General features: G+C 44.9%; 1 protein-coding gene across 7 annotated transcripts in view; it reads right to left on the bottom strand.

The window, feature by feature from the left end:
* The window catches only part of atp11b (ATPase phospholipid transporting 11B), a 35,968-nt gene that overhangs the window by 11,305 nt on the left and 10,166 nt on the right, over positions 1-14,497 (bottom strand). For 4 of the 7 annotated variants that reach the window (XM_035523112.2, XM_035523117.2, XM_035523113.2 and 1 more), the window contains exons 4-28: positions 14,292-14,372; positions 13,892-13,999; positions 13,328-13,456; positions 10,885-10,988; positions 10,647-10,694; positions 10,385-10,449; positions 10,196-10,277; positions 9,881-10,031; positions 8,961-9,158; positions 8,682-8,840; positions 8,363-8,538; positions 8,151-8,219; positions 7,970-8,043; positions 7,763-7,866; positions 6,747-6,928; positions 4,996-5,199; positions 4,127-4,280; positions 3,792-3,894; positions 3,416-3,561; positions 3,268-3,327; positions 2,742-2,869; positions 2,310-2,448; positions 1,076-1,099; positions 620-685; positions 433-536 (exon numbers count right to left, since the gene is read on the bottom strand). In XM_035523112.2, coding sequence (XP_035379005.1) covers positions 433-536; positions 620-685; positions 1,076-1,099; positions 2,310-2,448; positions 2,742-2,869; positions 3,268-3,327; positions 3,416-3,561; positions 3,792-3,894; positions 4,127-4,280; positions 4,996-5,199; positions 6,747-6,928; positions 7,763-7,866; positions 7,970-8,043; positions 8,151-8,219; positions 8,363-8,538; positions 8,682-8,840; positions 8,961-9,158; positions 9,881-10,031; positions 10,196-10,277; positions 10,385-10,449; positions 10,647-10,694; positions 10,885-10,988; positions 13,328-13,456; positions 13,892-13,999; positions 14,292-14,372 — 2,858 coding nt within the window. The remainder of the gene's footprint in view (positions 1-432; positions 537-619; positions 686-1,075; positions 1,100-2,309; positions 2,449-2,741; positions 2,870-3,267; positions 3,328-3,415; positions 3,562-3,791; positions 3,895-4,126; positions 4,281-4,995; positions 5,200-6,746; positions 6,929-7,762; positions 7,867-7,969; positions 8,044-8,150; positions 8,220-8,362; positions 8,539-8,681; positions 8,841-8,960; positions 9,159-9,880; positions 10,032-10,195; positions 10,278-10,384; positions 10,450-10,646; positions 10,695-10,884; positions 10,989-13,327; positions 13,457-13,891; positions 14,000-14,291; positions 14,373-14,497) is intronic. The other 3 variants (XM_035523114.2, XM_035523115.2, XM_081708059.1) reach the window with 2 other exon arrangements.

Genomic DNA, 14,497 nt, shown 5'->3' with positions numbered 1-14,497 from the left:
ATTATTTGAAAGTCATAAAATTGGACATCAACCACTCATTTGAAACATCCAGGATTGGTCGGGATGCTCAGAACACAATCCAAAATTGGGTTTGTTGGATGGATCATTATAGCAACCTTCTGTGTTATCAGTAAGACAGAGGCTAGTACGCACTAATAACTAATGAATCACATACTGTGTGGCTCTACCAGTGACCTCAGACAGAAGACTTCATTTAACTGGGATGGTACTGTTAACTGACATGGGTTTCTCTGCACACAAATGTCGCTGACCTCAAACAGGCCAGTTTTGTATGGAATGTTTGTAAAGGTCATGGGAGAAAACACAATGTCCTGGACCTTCAGACGGAAGGATGGGATTTTAACAGAAGTGCTTGTGTGAAGTGGCATTGTGCTGTGTGGTTTTGCGGGCAGAATAAGGTCACTGCAGTACCAGATGATGCCGCCGTAAAACAAGGAGAAGATGAAGTAGAAGGCGATGGAGCCCCACGTCACAAAGTGGTTCATCCACGTCCAGAAGTGCGTCTCCAGGGCCAGCTGGGAACACAGAGGTAAGGTTAGAAACACCATTGCCATGTCCGCTCTGAGGCGATCCTCTAATCTCACGCTGGGCTACTCACCTTCAAAGTCACAGTAATTACCATCACGGTGAATACCAAGGTACCGAAAGTCCAGTTCCCAAACATCTGCAAAGACAACAGTAATGAGGCTTAAAGCAAACGGCAGCAGCACGCCGGCACTAGCGCCAGATTAGCTCAAGAGACGGGAACATGCTGTACGACTGCTGTGTCAGCGCAACGTCTCCAGGCTTTCCAGTACGTTTCAGCCACAACAACAGATGTAGCAGATGACGCTTGAGTTTTAAACTTGGGAGAAAACTGGGAGGACATCGGAAACTAATGCTTTGTGTTTGTTTTTCTGCCATGCAAAGCTGAGTGGGGGGAACATTTTCCAAGATGGCGTCCTATCTCATCCCTTTGGTAGAAAACTACTACATCAACATGACACTTTGCCGGCTCAGTGGACAGTAACAGCTGTGCACTGTGAAAGGGGACATGCATCCAGACAAGTCTTACCAGCTGCCTGTTAGCTCGCAAAATCTGAAAACATGCAGCGCACGGAGAAAAAAAGAGAAACACACACACACAAACACACACACACACACACACAGAAATGAGAAATAAAGGAGAGAAAAATGAAACAAGCAGGAAGTAAAAGCAAGTGAACATCCTCACAAGATGGTGGAATATTTTGGAACTTGAGTGACGCTTCTTTGAGGATGCGTGTTTAGTTTTGTTGCGCGGCACTTATGACACCATTCACACTATTTACTGTAGTAGAGCCACCAACATTCTCGAGATCCTTAAACACACTGAAATCATCAACAAACTCTTGATTTGGACTCCAAGTCTGAAGTCTGTAATACTATTTATACAGAGAAGTGGTAATCTTTGTTTAAATCCTCTCTGATGTTTGCAGCTGTGATTGTGTGGTTGTCATGGCAGTCAGTTCACCTCATTAGCCGTGACCATAAGGAGGATTTCTGAGTGTGTGACTAGCAAATGCTGACATCTACAACACCACACTCACACTGGACTAAGACTACAAAATCTAACAGGCTGTCTGTAGCGGCAAGGCACTCCCACCAAACATGTTGTGTATACTTTATGACAGAGCCTTCACAATCTGACCCACTAAAGGTTTAAAATATTCCAAACAGCATTTTAGTTGATTCTCCACTATGTAGTACAATTGACTATTTTTTATTTTGGATTCTTGTCATTTTTGTGGGCAATTTTCTGTGACTTTAATTCAAGTCCGCACATTGCTGGCACATCTTCATGATTGCTAGGCACTGTTATGCAAACGCCTGCTAGGGTGGGTTAAGCACAATGTCAACATTCTGTCGATCAAATTCTTTACAAAAGGTTCTAGTGTCTCTGCACGTTAATACGGAACTGTCTACGCATGCTTAATTTATATGCAAGTAAAAGTGGCATTGGCTGTGCTGGGTCTGAACTACTCGAGGTGCTGTAATTCTGCCAGTGTAGGACTGGCCATGACAGGACTGGGCTGGAGCCCTGCTGCAGGACCAAATCCTGCCGTTTCTCGCATGCTTGATCTCACTCAATATGACACAGGACATTTAATTCACCGGTAGTCACAACACATGCACAGGCTAGAGCTGCTTGAGGGTGAATGTGAGGAAAGGAAAGAAGGATCTGAAGTGAGTAAAAGCAGCAGGCGGAGTGAGTGAACACGGGGGTGTGTGTGTGTGGGGGGGGGAGACGACGAGTGTACCAAACAGACCTGTCCATTTCCCATCAGACTGGTGTCCTCTCCCATCAAGATGTAAGAGCCAAAAAAGAAAATGAAGGCATGGCAGAAGCCCAGTGTGGTCCAGTACAGGAAGGTTTTGAAGGAGAGAATGGCGTTCCTACTGATATCTCTGTTAACATGGGAAGACAGGATTAGGGGGTCAGACCATGCCGGCTTACTGCTGCTTCATTTGTACTGTTTATATGACTTTTGCTCTAAAATTAAAGTCTTCGCTACATTTAGATTTAACGGCAAAATGGGAAACATCTGAAACACTTCTTGCTCTCTGCCGCATCCGCACTAGAATGAAACGGAGTGTTTCCTCTCTCTGAATGCCTGGTAACGTTCCTGGCTCGGTCATGAATCGAGTAAACCCTTTTAGAAGCCGATGCTAGCGGTGCCTGTTGGTTGCGCGCAGTTTACCGGTAAAGTGCTGGTTTGTTGTGGAGCACGTGTGGGTGGACCAGCTGCTCAAAGAGACTGTAGACCAGGATGGGGAGGGAGGTGAAGCAGATGTTGTAGAGCGTCAGATACACGCTGTCATACAGGGTCTGTGAGATACAGGAGGAGGGGTGAGAAACGGGTCGGCCCAGTCCAAACGGTCAGCGCTGGAGCGTCACACATCTGCCAACAGGGCTACGGGAGGGCGACGTCAGAGTCGCGTGTGCTCCTTAGTCTTTAGTGCTATAGTTAACTATTCTGGTATATTTAAAATGCCGACGCAATCACATAGTTTAAAATAAGGACCGATCTGTTAAGTCCAACCACCTAGAAAGGCTGTTTCCATGTCAAACTAAGTTAAGGAGAAAATAATGGCTATTAGACAGAGGGTGACAGAAGGAAGGGAAACAAGATCAGACAACCATTCGGTGAAAGTGCAAAACAGTCAAATGCCATGAAAGACCAACAAACACATCGATAGATAATGATACACCAAAAAGACACTTACTTGTTGTGAAAACAGACAGAAGAACTGGTATAAAAACTGGGGTGTGATAAAGCACACATTCTACAAAAAAATAAAAGATTCCCTTTAAGCAACAGTTATTCAGAATGCTCACATATGATTGAAATCTCTCCCCATCTCGTTAACTTACCTTGTAGAAAAAGTACTGCACTAGAGTCGCTATTCGAATGTAGTAGAAGTGGCCGTGGACGAGCAGTAATTTGGCAAGGAATCTGAACCTTGCGATTGCATAGTCACTGTTTCGCACAGCTTGCCTTCCCTCTTTCCCCATGATACCTGGACACAATCAGATTCTGTTAGTGCGATTGGCAGAACAGGCAACCCAGTCAAAGTCACATTAACATTTTAACTGTGCAGGTTTCCTCTCGGGTCCGGCAGAATTGCAATGCGGTTCGGGTCATCCTAATCGGAGCCCTTTGATTTATTTCTAAATCTGTATGACTCACGCTAGACACACTAATTCTGAGATTTATTAGTCCCATTTTCTTCCCTAAAAGGGCACTTACCTATACCAACATGGGCCTCTTGGATCATACTGACATCATTGGCGCCATCCCCAATGGCTAGAGTAATGGGTTTCTCTGGGGAGGTCTTAAGTAAGCGCACCACCTGCCAAACACAGAACTGCCATTAACCCCAGCTTTGGGGGTGGGGGTGGGGGGAATCAGTAAGGCAGTAGAGGGCAATTAAACCCAGACTGGCGACATTAGTGACTGTGACCTGTGGCACCAGCACCAATATGATGCACAGGCTTACGGGCATCAGTTTATTCACACTCATGTACACAGCCACGCCCACAGAGCCCGCCCTTAGGAATACAGCCACACCCACTGGAACTTGCCTTGGCCTTCTGCAGGGGCGCCATCCGGCAGCAGAGCACGGCGGAGCAGTTCTTACACACCTCCATGAAGAGCTTCTCGTGCTCACGGAGAGCCAGACTCAGACTGGCCCCGTCCACCACCAGCCCGTGCTGAATCACATGGTCCTCTCTGATCCTACACAACCGTGCCATCACAATCCGCTTTACTTGGCAGCAAAACCCTGTTTAGTACATTTCACAACTGCTCGATGGTTCAGTGGGTGGTGATGTGTGCAGTGCTGCCTCCAGACACACCCCCACGCAGGTGGGTGAGTCAACAGTCGCCATACACCACGCCTCAACATGCATAACAACCCCCCCCCCACACCTCCACTAGAGCCCCCCGTCACGACCCGTATATACAGGGGGCCACTGGCACAGAAAGCAACGACAGAATGCGAGAAAAGGGGTTCTGGCAGTCTTGAGTTTCTCTTGGGTCCAGCCAATTACAGAGCGGAATCTAATAATGTAACAGCAGAAAGAGAATGAGAGGCAGAATGGAAGAACTGAAAGGGGGGGGGAAGAGTGGAGAGAGGGAAAGGGAGAGAGAGGGCAGGATTAAATGTGCTCAGGGTCATAGCGGAATGTGTCCCATACAAAACAGCAGCACTACGTCCCTGTAGTCCCCAGTCCACGGATTTAACCAAATTTATTGTGCCGGAATGTTAACCTTGAAGAAAGGTTAGTGAAGTGTGCCATTTTGCAAAATTCACTCCTAACGATTTCAATGGGTTCAGAAATAAAGAAATGAGAGAGAGAAATAAATAAAGCACCACTGAAATGAATTGAGAGAGAGAGAGAGAGAGAGAGAGAGAGAGAGAGAGAGAGATGGAGAAGTGGTGTGTGCTCACCGGCGGGAGAGCCTCCGCAGCTGTTCGGCACACTCGTGGTCGGTCTTCTGCTGCACGAGCTCTAAGATGTTCATGGTGCGGTGGAAGTGGCCGCAGGACAGACTCACACTGACCGCCGTCTCGTGCTTATCACCCGTCAGCACCCAGACCTTGATCCCCGCCAGCCGCAGGGCCTCGATTGTCTCCTGGACCTTCTCCTGCAGCCTACACACACACACACACACACACACACACACACACACACACACACACACACACACACACACACACACACACACAGTTATAGCCACAGTCTTCTCCTATTTAATATCATGTCCAAGTTCAAGTTTCAAGTTCGGTTTATTAGTCACGTACATAGTCATACACGGTATAACTCGCAGTGAAATGTCTAACTTAAAAGAGAGTTTGTACTAGTGTGCAGCCATATTATGATGTTTAGCTACAGAACCAAACACACTCAGAACACAGCACTTAAACCCTGAGGCATGCCTGCTAGCATCTTATCCAAGCAGAGCAACAATTCTGCCCACTGCCAGAGCTTCCTCCACACCCTGATCTTTCCTATACCGCGCACAGCAGCTCAAATATCCATACAGTGCTACAGAGCTTTGTCACTGGGCAGGAGCACTATGATAGGGAAATGGGGAATGGCACAGGGGAGGGATTGCACTTGGAGGATTAATGACTTCCTACATTCTATAGAGACTCTTTTCAAGATGACGTTTTCTGTGGGGCAGATCAGAGCTGCTGTGTTTGTAGCAGGCCTACTGCACAGGGAGGATTTAAGAAAGCACAGAGCAAAGATCCAGGCATATGGCTCTCTCACACACACACACACACACACACACACACACACACACACACACACACACACACACACACACACACACACACACACACACACACACACACACACACACACACACACACACACACACACACACACCCCCCCAAATGAACAGCTTGTAAAGAGTGTGTTTTTAGAGAGCAGGGATGTAGAGGGAGATCACGGAGGACCCATTCAGCTACACCACACAGCGTTGTGCCAGTGTTTACAAACAGTCCTTCAACACAGTACAAAATGTCTGAGTAATCCACCATGCAGAAACGCTAAAGTGTCAAAGCATTAAGGCAAGGCAAGTCTTACAACAGAGGCACTGAACTCCAGCCTCAGAGGACATGGCAGAGTTTGGCATTTTACCATCAAACACATCCATGATCAATCAATCGAGGTGAAATAAGTGTGGGAAACCCTCCTTAACTGTGATATTGTGTACCCCCCCCCCCCCAAGCCTTGGTTGCATAATTGTTTGAATGGTGCAGGACTCCACTTTGTCCAACTCAAAAGGACTGAAGAGCTGTGGTGGCTGGAGGCTTGTGCTACATGGTGCCACACCGAGTGCCCTTAAAGCTCTCCATCTGACTGCTGTATGCTATTCAGCATGGGGCTGGTGTTACTGGAGAATGGTGCATCCCAGGCTCAGATAGACAGACAGACAGACAGAGACAAAAGTGGCATTAGGAGAAGCAACTGTTACATAAGTGCCTGGGTCATCAACACCAAATCCTAACTAAAAGCCATCTGACGGGCAACACGGTTCCAATCCTGGATTAGGCAGACACTCACCCACATGGCACATATAAGAAACCTTTCCAATAGGAGTGAGCAGCTCTTCCTCCTACATATGCAGATCGCAGTGAGGTGGAAGCCCTGAGCAGCAGTCTGGCAGGAGGCGTGGGTGCTGACTCACTTGTCTTCCACGCCAGTGGCTCCCAGCACCTCCAGGTCCTTCTCGATGAAGCTGAAGGTGTCGGCAAGCCGCTCCTCTCTCTGCTGCAGGGCGGTGCGTGCCTCGTGGAGCCGACGCGCCACCTCCTTATACTCCTCTGTGCTGAAGAGCCTATATGCCACCACCAGTGTCCGCAGGCCCTTCTAAAGACACCAGAAAGGAAGGGAAGAACAGAGGTTTCAGGTTTTTAAAAATTTTTTTTTTAAATAATTTCTTTGTGTTCTTAACCCACTGTATCGCTGCCTGTGGTTTCAACAGTGCATGCAAACACTGGAAAGTAAAAACCAAATTATATTTTCTGCTGTCTATATCAGCGGTTTCAGCTCAGCTGTTTACATAGTCACATGAAATTCCTAAAAGGTGGTAAAATATGGGGAACAGAAGATATTTTCTTAGATTAATCTGCATGAACTTGATGAATCTGCATTACTACGGAAATGTAGTCTGAAGATAAGAGAGACCATTTACTGAGAGGAAACCAATATCACTGAGGATTGTTCCAAGATTTTATCATTATCAGTACTGTTCTTTAGTATGATGTTATAAAGGATTGCTGAGTGAAAAGTTGTTTGTGTGTGTCTGTGTGTGAAAAACTGTGGGTGAACTGGGTCATCTGCATACAAGCCTGCGAGTGGGCTAATGTCAAGCTCCCTGTGACCTTCAAGGACCGGCCCTAAAAGCAGTGGGCATGCGTGGAGAACTGCCCGGTGGTCATGGCACCAGTGTAATATAGGGAAAGACACTCAGGTGGAGGGTGCCCTTTGAAAGATGAATACTCTACCCAAGGCACTGGGCAGTAAGACTCAATTCTGTGGTAGGGAGTACAGCACATCTGTCTGATTGCACGTGCCACACATAAAGGTATGTCCTTCCTGCCTAATCATCTCCATAGGCATGTTGATTTTCTTGGGATTTCCTGTGGATGCTTGCACTTCAAGTTCCTCTGCCCAGACCGCAGTAACCAGCTTGTCTCTTACCAGAGCAAACTCGTCCACGTGCACCCTGGTCTTCTCAATCTCTCCACTCTTAGCGTAGGGAAGGACAGCAGACTCTGCCCCTTTAGTGAACAATACCCTCTCCCCTGTCAAACAGCAGGTCATTAGCTAAGTGATTTCTGCTCCATTAACAAACTCTTCAATGTCATGCTAGTTGTAACAAGCATGAGAGTAGTATTAGGCACCCACCTGATGGATTCTGCAGTATTACACTCATCCGCCGTCGGTTTGGATCAAACTCCAACACATGAAGGAGTTTATACCTGTCAGTGAGGCCAGATAAAAGTGAAGAGTAGACCACCAATAATCAGTACCAGAGCCAACTTGCTGGACCACCCCACCCCAAAGAAAAATAAAAACCAAGTCTCACTTTTCTGATTTCCCAAATGTTTTGACCTCCATGTTTTCTCCACTGATTCCTGTGAAAGTCACACCCATCCTGCAGTAAAATGACAAAAGCACAGGTTTTCTCATGAAAAGCCATAATAGGTTACAAATATGTTAACTTAAAAAGCAAAATGTTGAACAAATTAAAGCAAATATATTTCTGCTGCAAAATGTGGAAGGCAGTCCAGCTCCTACCTTTTGGTGGCTTCCAACAGAGCCTTCTCGTCAGGAGAGGACGCATAGTACTCCATCTGCGATGTGAAGCCGTTGGCGTGGGAAAAGGGGTCACCAAGGCCGTCTGGCTGATCATAGCTGATCTGTACCGTGTGGCACAGTGATACGGCCTTCAGGAACAGCTCCTCTTCCCTGCTCTGAGACACACGTGTGTGACAAACAGACGAAACAAGAACACTGTCATCATTACTCTACACCCTGGTAGAAGAAGAATAGGACTGTGGCGGTTCTGATTTTCCCTTCTTCAGCATCTCTGTCTATCACGAACGTTGGATCTCACCAGGTGAGGAGCAGAGCTGTCTGGAGTGTCTTCAGTCATTCCCTCAGGGACAAGCTTGCCGTTGATCTCCTGATATTTGATGCCGTTGATGGAGCACTCCCGGAATTGCATCTCATTTTCAGTCAAAGTGCCCGTCTTGTCAGTAAAGACATACTCCACCTACAGCACAACAGAAGTTATTCAGCAGGTTTCTTAGTTCATCAGAGACAGCTTAGTTACATGGAAACGATACCTTACAAACACCACCACCACCTCTCTCTCTCTCACACACGCACACACCTGTCCCAGCTCTTCATTGAGGTCTGAGGTGTTGACTTGGGCCCTTTGGTCACTCTCCTCATGGTACAGGTCCAGGTCCCAGCCAATGAAGAAAGAGCCTAAGAACTTTTGCATCTCCACGGTGACATAAAGTGAAATTGGGATGATGAAATTGTAGAGGACCAGAAAGGCCAGGAAGTCAGAGATAAACTTCAGAATCTGAGAAATAAACACACACACACACACACACACACACACACACACACACACACACACACACACACACACACACACACACTTACTTGAGGTGTACTCAAATAAACATGAGGTGAAGTATGACGGCAGCAGATGACAGTAATGCTGAATGGAAGAAGGTAGCATGCAGGCAGACAAGCCACCTCTCCCCAACACACATTTCCTTTTTTTCCAGCCGTCTTATCAAAATCTTTGCAGTCACGTCCACAGCTCTGTTGCTGTAGGTGATGACGTGGCAGAAGTAAAATGCATCTCAAGCTAATCATATTTCAGAAAATACAAATTACAAGCACCCACACTTACAAGGACTGCCCTCTCAAAAAGAAAAAGAAAACAAAAAAAACCCTACTCACTCTACTGCCCCCATACTGCCACTTGGTATGCTATCGTTAGCACATGTGAGTGTTTTCTACATACACCAGAAATGTGCTTTTACATTCATTTGGACCACACCTTCAATATCAGGGGCTGAGGGTGAGGGGTTGTGTTACAAGCCGAAAAAAACCCCCAAAACAAAACTAAAAACTTAACACCACTAAAAACTACCACTTAACAGTGTCAATAAAACAAGACCACCCATTAGGAGCCACTCTGCATTCCTGTATATTAAGCTCACATGTCTACCACCCTAACAAACAAAGTGGCCGGGGCCAGCGCGGGCACAGTGGGGAGTGAGTGCTTCTTACTTTGCTGCTGTTGCGTTCCACCTCAGACTTCTCGTTGTAGAAGGGCTCGTCCCACTTGGCCTCTGCCTGCCAGGTGTACTTTAAAATGGTGCTGAGGATGGCTTCGAAAAGCAGGATGCCCAAATAGATGATAAGAAACGTATTCATTGACCTGGGAAGATGAGAGATTAAATGCTTGTTAGGCCCTTGTAACAAATAAAGTGGAATGGAGGAATGACCAAATTCACCACTGAAAAAGCAAAGTAACGCCCACAAACAACAACAACAACAACAAGCAACATCCATAAAACAAACATACAAAAAACCTTCACATACTTTTCTACCGCTGAGCGCTTTTGTGACTTGCACTTGTAATTCAGAGCCATTTTTGATTCCATTCCTGTGTATACGGCCACACCTGAACGTGAGGAGGAACACAAAGACAAACAAAACATGTCAGCTCCAAATATTAAGAATACTATACTCCACTGAAGCAAAGGGAAACTCCAATTGGCGGATACCCACCAAAAATCTCTTTGGTGTTTTTCAGTCGTGCTCCTCGAAGCAAGAGGTTTTCTGGACCTAGAGGTCTGATCAGAGAGCAAAAGAATCTGGTCGGTATTCTATCTAATGAAAACTAATCATATAAATAAAAACAACTAACCAAAAACAAACAAACAAAACCCCAAACAAACCAATCCATCTCCCACCACCCCACTTCCCATAAAGGCTATTTCTCAACTTCCAGTTTTGTAACCCATTTTCAGGTGCAAGTTTCCAAACCTACCTCACTATCTCCTCTCCCTGGTGTGTAACCGTTATTCTCCCAACAAACCTGGAAGAGGGAGACACTTTTGCTGAGCAAAGCAAAGGCCAGAACAAGAGAATGACACACCTGCTGACAGCCGGTCTTATTCTATAAAAACCCCCACCATTTCAGGTGAGCAGAAGGGACTGGGCAATAAACATTCCCAGTGAGGAGTGCAGAAGTGTTATGCTGAGCCGGGCTCGGGTGCTCCTGTTACCTGTATAAGTCGGCCTCGGGCTGCTGGCACTCCACCACGGCCTGCAGGGTTTCCAGCCGCGACACAGACTGAGACACGGCAGTCTCTGGCACGGCAAAGTGAGTCTGCACGGAGTGGCACACACGAGAGATGGACAAGGAGGCGCAGAGTTGTGCGCCAGGAACGACTTACTTAGCATACAGCAGGGAAGCACTCTAAGAAAACACAGGGGCTGCAGCCACTGCCTGACCCTGATTCACGCTAGCTTTGGCAAGACAGAAGGAACGGTACTCTGCGTGAACATTTAACCACTTGCAGGAATTACTCAGTATAGTGTCACTGATACCGTGCACTATATAATGGATGCAATATTATGCATCAGAGGTGTCAAATTTTATCTATCAAGAGCCAGGCTGGCTGCAGGTTTGTACTCCAATCAAACAGCAGCAGGCTCCATCCACTGTTTGTGCAAGGAGAACAACTAATTAAATAAGTGGAACCTTTGCAGCCACACCAGCTCTTTGCAGATAAGGAATAATGACCAAAATAAAGTAACCTTGGGGAAAACAAATAACACCTTAAAATGTTTCAGCTTTTCAACAATTAGAGCAGCAGCTTTTTCTACAGAGAGCAAAAACAAATACTGGCACTACAGAGAAAGCATTTTCACCAGTGCCATCATAGCCCTGTACAGATTTCATCAATTACTTTCTTCTTTTTTTTTAATACCCAAAATGCAATATTTGACACACTGTAATTTGATCTCAAAACACTCTGTTGATTGAAAATCAGCACAACAGATTGTATTTTTCATGCAAAAGTACTAAACCTGGTATGTTCTCTTAAAACAATAATAGAGTAGGTTTAGTTTACATTTAACATTAAAGCTCCATCTGCAATCTTTTTCTCATTCAATATCACGTACCTCCATTCTCACTGCCGCACTCACTCCCCACATCTTTGATGCCCTGTTCTCAAAACCATGACGTATGGGGCCAGACTCCTACAGCCTGCCACCAGGACTCACATGATGGTAAAAGCAATTAATGCCACAATAACCTATTATGTCATTTAATGAATGTGGCTTTCTGGCATATTTTAATGTTTGCGTGATATGCTGCTACTGCATTCTGTCCTCATTGGCATATGATGGGAGCAATTCTTAGCTCCACAAAAAAAAAAACCTAAAAACTGTCTGACACGAAATGTCCCGGCATGAAGCTGAGGTAAATCAGACGATCTTTTCTCTAACAATGTTTGGTCACATATACAGGTGCTCAACAAATGTCTGCTCATACGCTCATTTAGGTAACTGATAATTGTACTTAAAAAGGGCACATTTGTGGTCTGTTTGGAGTAAGCATGATGGCAAACTTTGCAACTGCAAAGTAGGAGGGCACAAACAGGAAAGTGACTCAGAACGCCATGAACGCTTGCAACAAAGGGGAAAAAACTTGAAACAGATATAGAGTGAGAAGAGATGACCATTTTGCTGCTCTGTCATGATTTAGAAGCAGTACTGAAGTCATCACCTGAGCCTAACCATGCAGTTCCTGGCTCGCTGAAAGTTACAAATATTGCTGGGGTGACTCGTTACTGTCATTACACAAATACGTTGATTTACATCATTTCCGATGGCGCATAGCTATGAAGCAAGATGAGTGCGTCCAGTCACTCTGGGTTTAAAAAAAAAAACCAAACTCATCCACAATCATCAAAAAATGTATTTTAGTCGCATAGTGCATACTGGGCCCCAAAATTTTATTTTTAAACTTTCGGTTGCATTCAACGATTTTGTTTGAAAACCTCAACTTGCATCATGTTTGCCCTTGTCACACTTTGTTTCTGGTTAATTTGTGTTTAAGAGATGATAGAAATATTAATGAGAAGTTTTTTTTAAATAATCTTTAGAATAACTGGATTAACCAACTAACCCGAAAAATAATCATTAGACTAACAAAATAATTGTTAGGTGTAGCCCTAGTTACAAATACATTACATATTTATGTAACTGGCAGTTTTCATCTTAGCACTGGTCTCACGACAGGGGTTAGTCAGTCATTTAGATGCGGGTCTTTAATATGTATGGTGTTATTTACATGTTACTTTTGACTGTCTTATACCTAGGATACAGGTGAAATGATCACAGTGGCAAATTGACACTGCTATGCTAATTATCGCCACGGTAACTTTATGAATAGGAATTATATTGTCACATTTTTTCATAGAGCGGTTTCTGTCAAGTTTCATGAATCTGGGCCACTGACTTTTCCAGGCCGAGTTTTCAAAAATATCAAATCTACTGCTAAATCTGATATACTTCCTAGTCCTAATCAAAATGAAATAATTAGAAACTTTAAATTCAATTATAAGAAAGGATCTGTGGGCCAGAGAGGCAGGGGAAAGCCTGTTAAGGAACTGTGATTCCCTGCAGTAGGGCAGGAGAGAGGAGGGAGGTACACACCTTCAGATTAGTCTCGCCGTCCAGGCTGGCAGTGGTGATATGGCAGGTGCCCTCTGCTCGGTCTGACGATAGCAGCACAAGGTCTGCGGGGAATGTCTCATCTTTGGCTACTCTTACGATGTCTCCCACCTGCAAACAGAAAGGAAGGACTCTCAGGGGAGTAATCCCTAGGAGAAAAAGTTTGTTCCTTGTATGTGGTTTTGTTCTTAAATTGCAAGGCTTAATATTTAATAATTTATAAGTCATGTTAACTAACTATTGTAATTTATTCAGCAACTACACTGAAATTAAAATTAAAAGGTATGAAGGGTGAGTAACCCTAGTGAGAAGGCACTGTTAAAAATAAACTTGGAAAACAAGGAGAAGAAATGTATGGGGTCACGAAACCCACCATTCTAGCGCCAAGGCTGTTAACATAGTTGGCATCTTTGGCTGAACTGACTCTTTAAAACACATACTGTGTTTAAAGAGAGTTCTCCACTAGCGAAATGGTGTTGAGACCGAGATACATACAGCCGACATTTAAGAGACCTGCTAGTGTTTAGGACTGAGGATGTAACTCACTCGTATGTTTTTGGAGCGGGTCTGCACCAGGCTGCCGCTGCGCACCACGAGCACAGGGGCCCCATTCACTTCATTATCTGCTTTGTGTCTGAGCCAGTCCTCATAGCCCTGCAGTGGTGGGGTGTGCATTTAAGACAGCGAGAATTCACATTGCTCTACTTTTTAGCACAGCGATGCAACATATCATCTGTACACAGCACAATATTAGTCAAAGAATTATATTCTTATAATATACTTTTGTAAGAAATACACAATTGATTAAGACTACACAATTTATCTTAAAACTTGCCCAGAGAAGTACATACAGGATATGTGGACAACACATCCACAAAATCAAGGATATGACAAAACAAATAATGAATGAAAGAATGAATAAATAATATATTTCAACAATACTGACCTGTTTAATGGCAGTCACTGTGATAACAAAAAATAGGGGAAGTCCACTTGTCACAGGGGAAGTGGGTGTGTCTATCATTAACTGCAGAAAAAAGGTACCGTAACATTGGTGTGTGAGAACCTCCACTGACACATTTTATTCGTCAAATATACATTCACGGAATCACAATAAAACAGCAATATAGTAGCATCCCACATCAGATGAGA

The sequence above is a fragment of the Electrophorus electricus genome, chromosome 26 (genome assembly GCF_041902795.1).
Source record: "Electrophorus electricus isolate QZ-2024a chromosome 26, ASM4190279v1, whole genome shotgun sequence".
In the NCBI taxonomy this organism is placed as follows: domain Eukaryota; kingdom Metazoa; phylum Chordata; class Actinopteri; order Gymnotiformes; family Gymnotidae; genus Electrophorus; species Electrophorus electricus.
The sequence above is the reverse complement of the archived record's forward strand: the minus strand, read 5'-3'. Positions and strand labels throughout refer to the sequence as shown.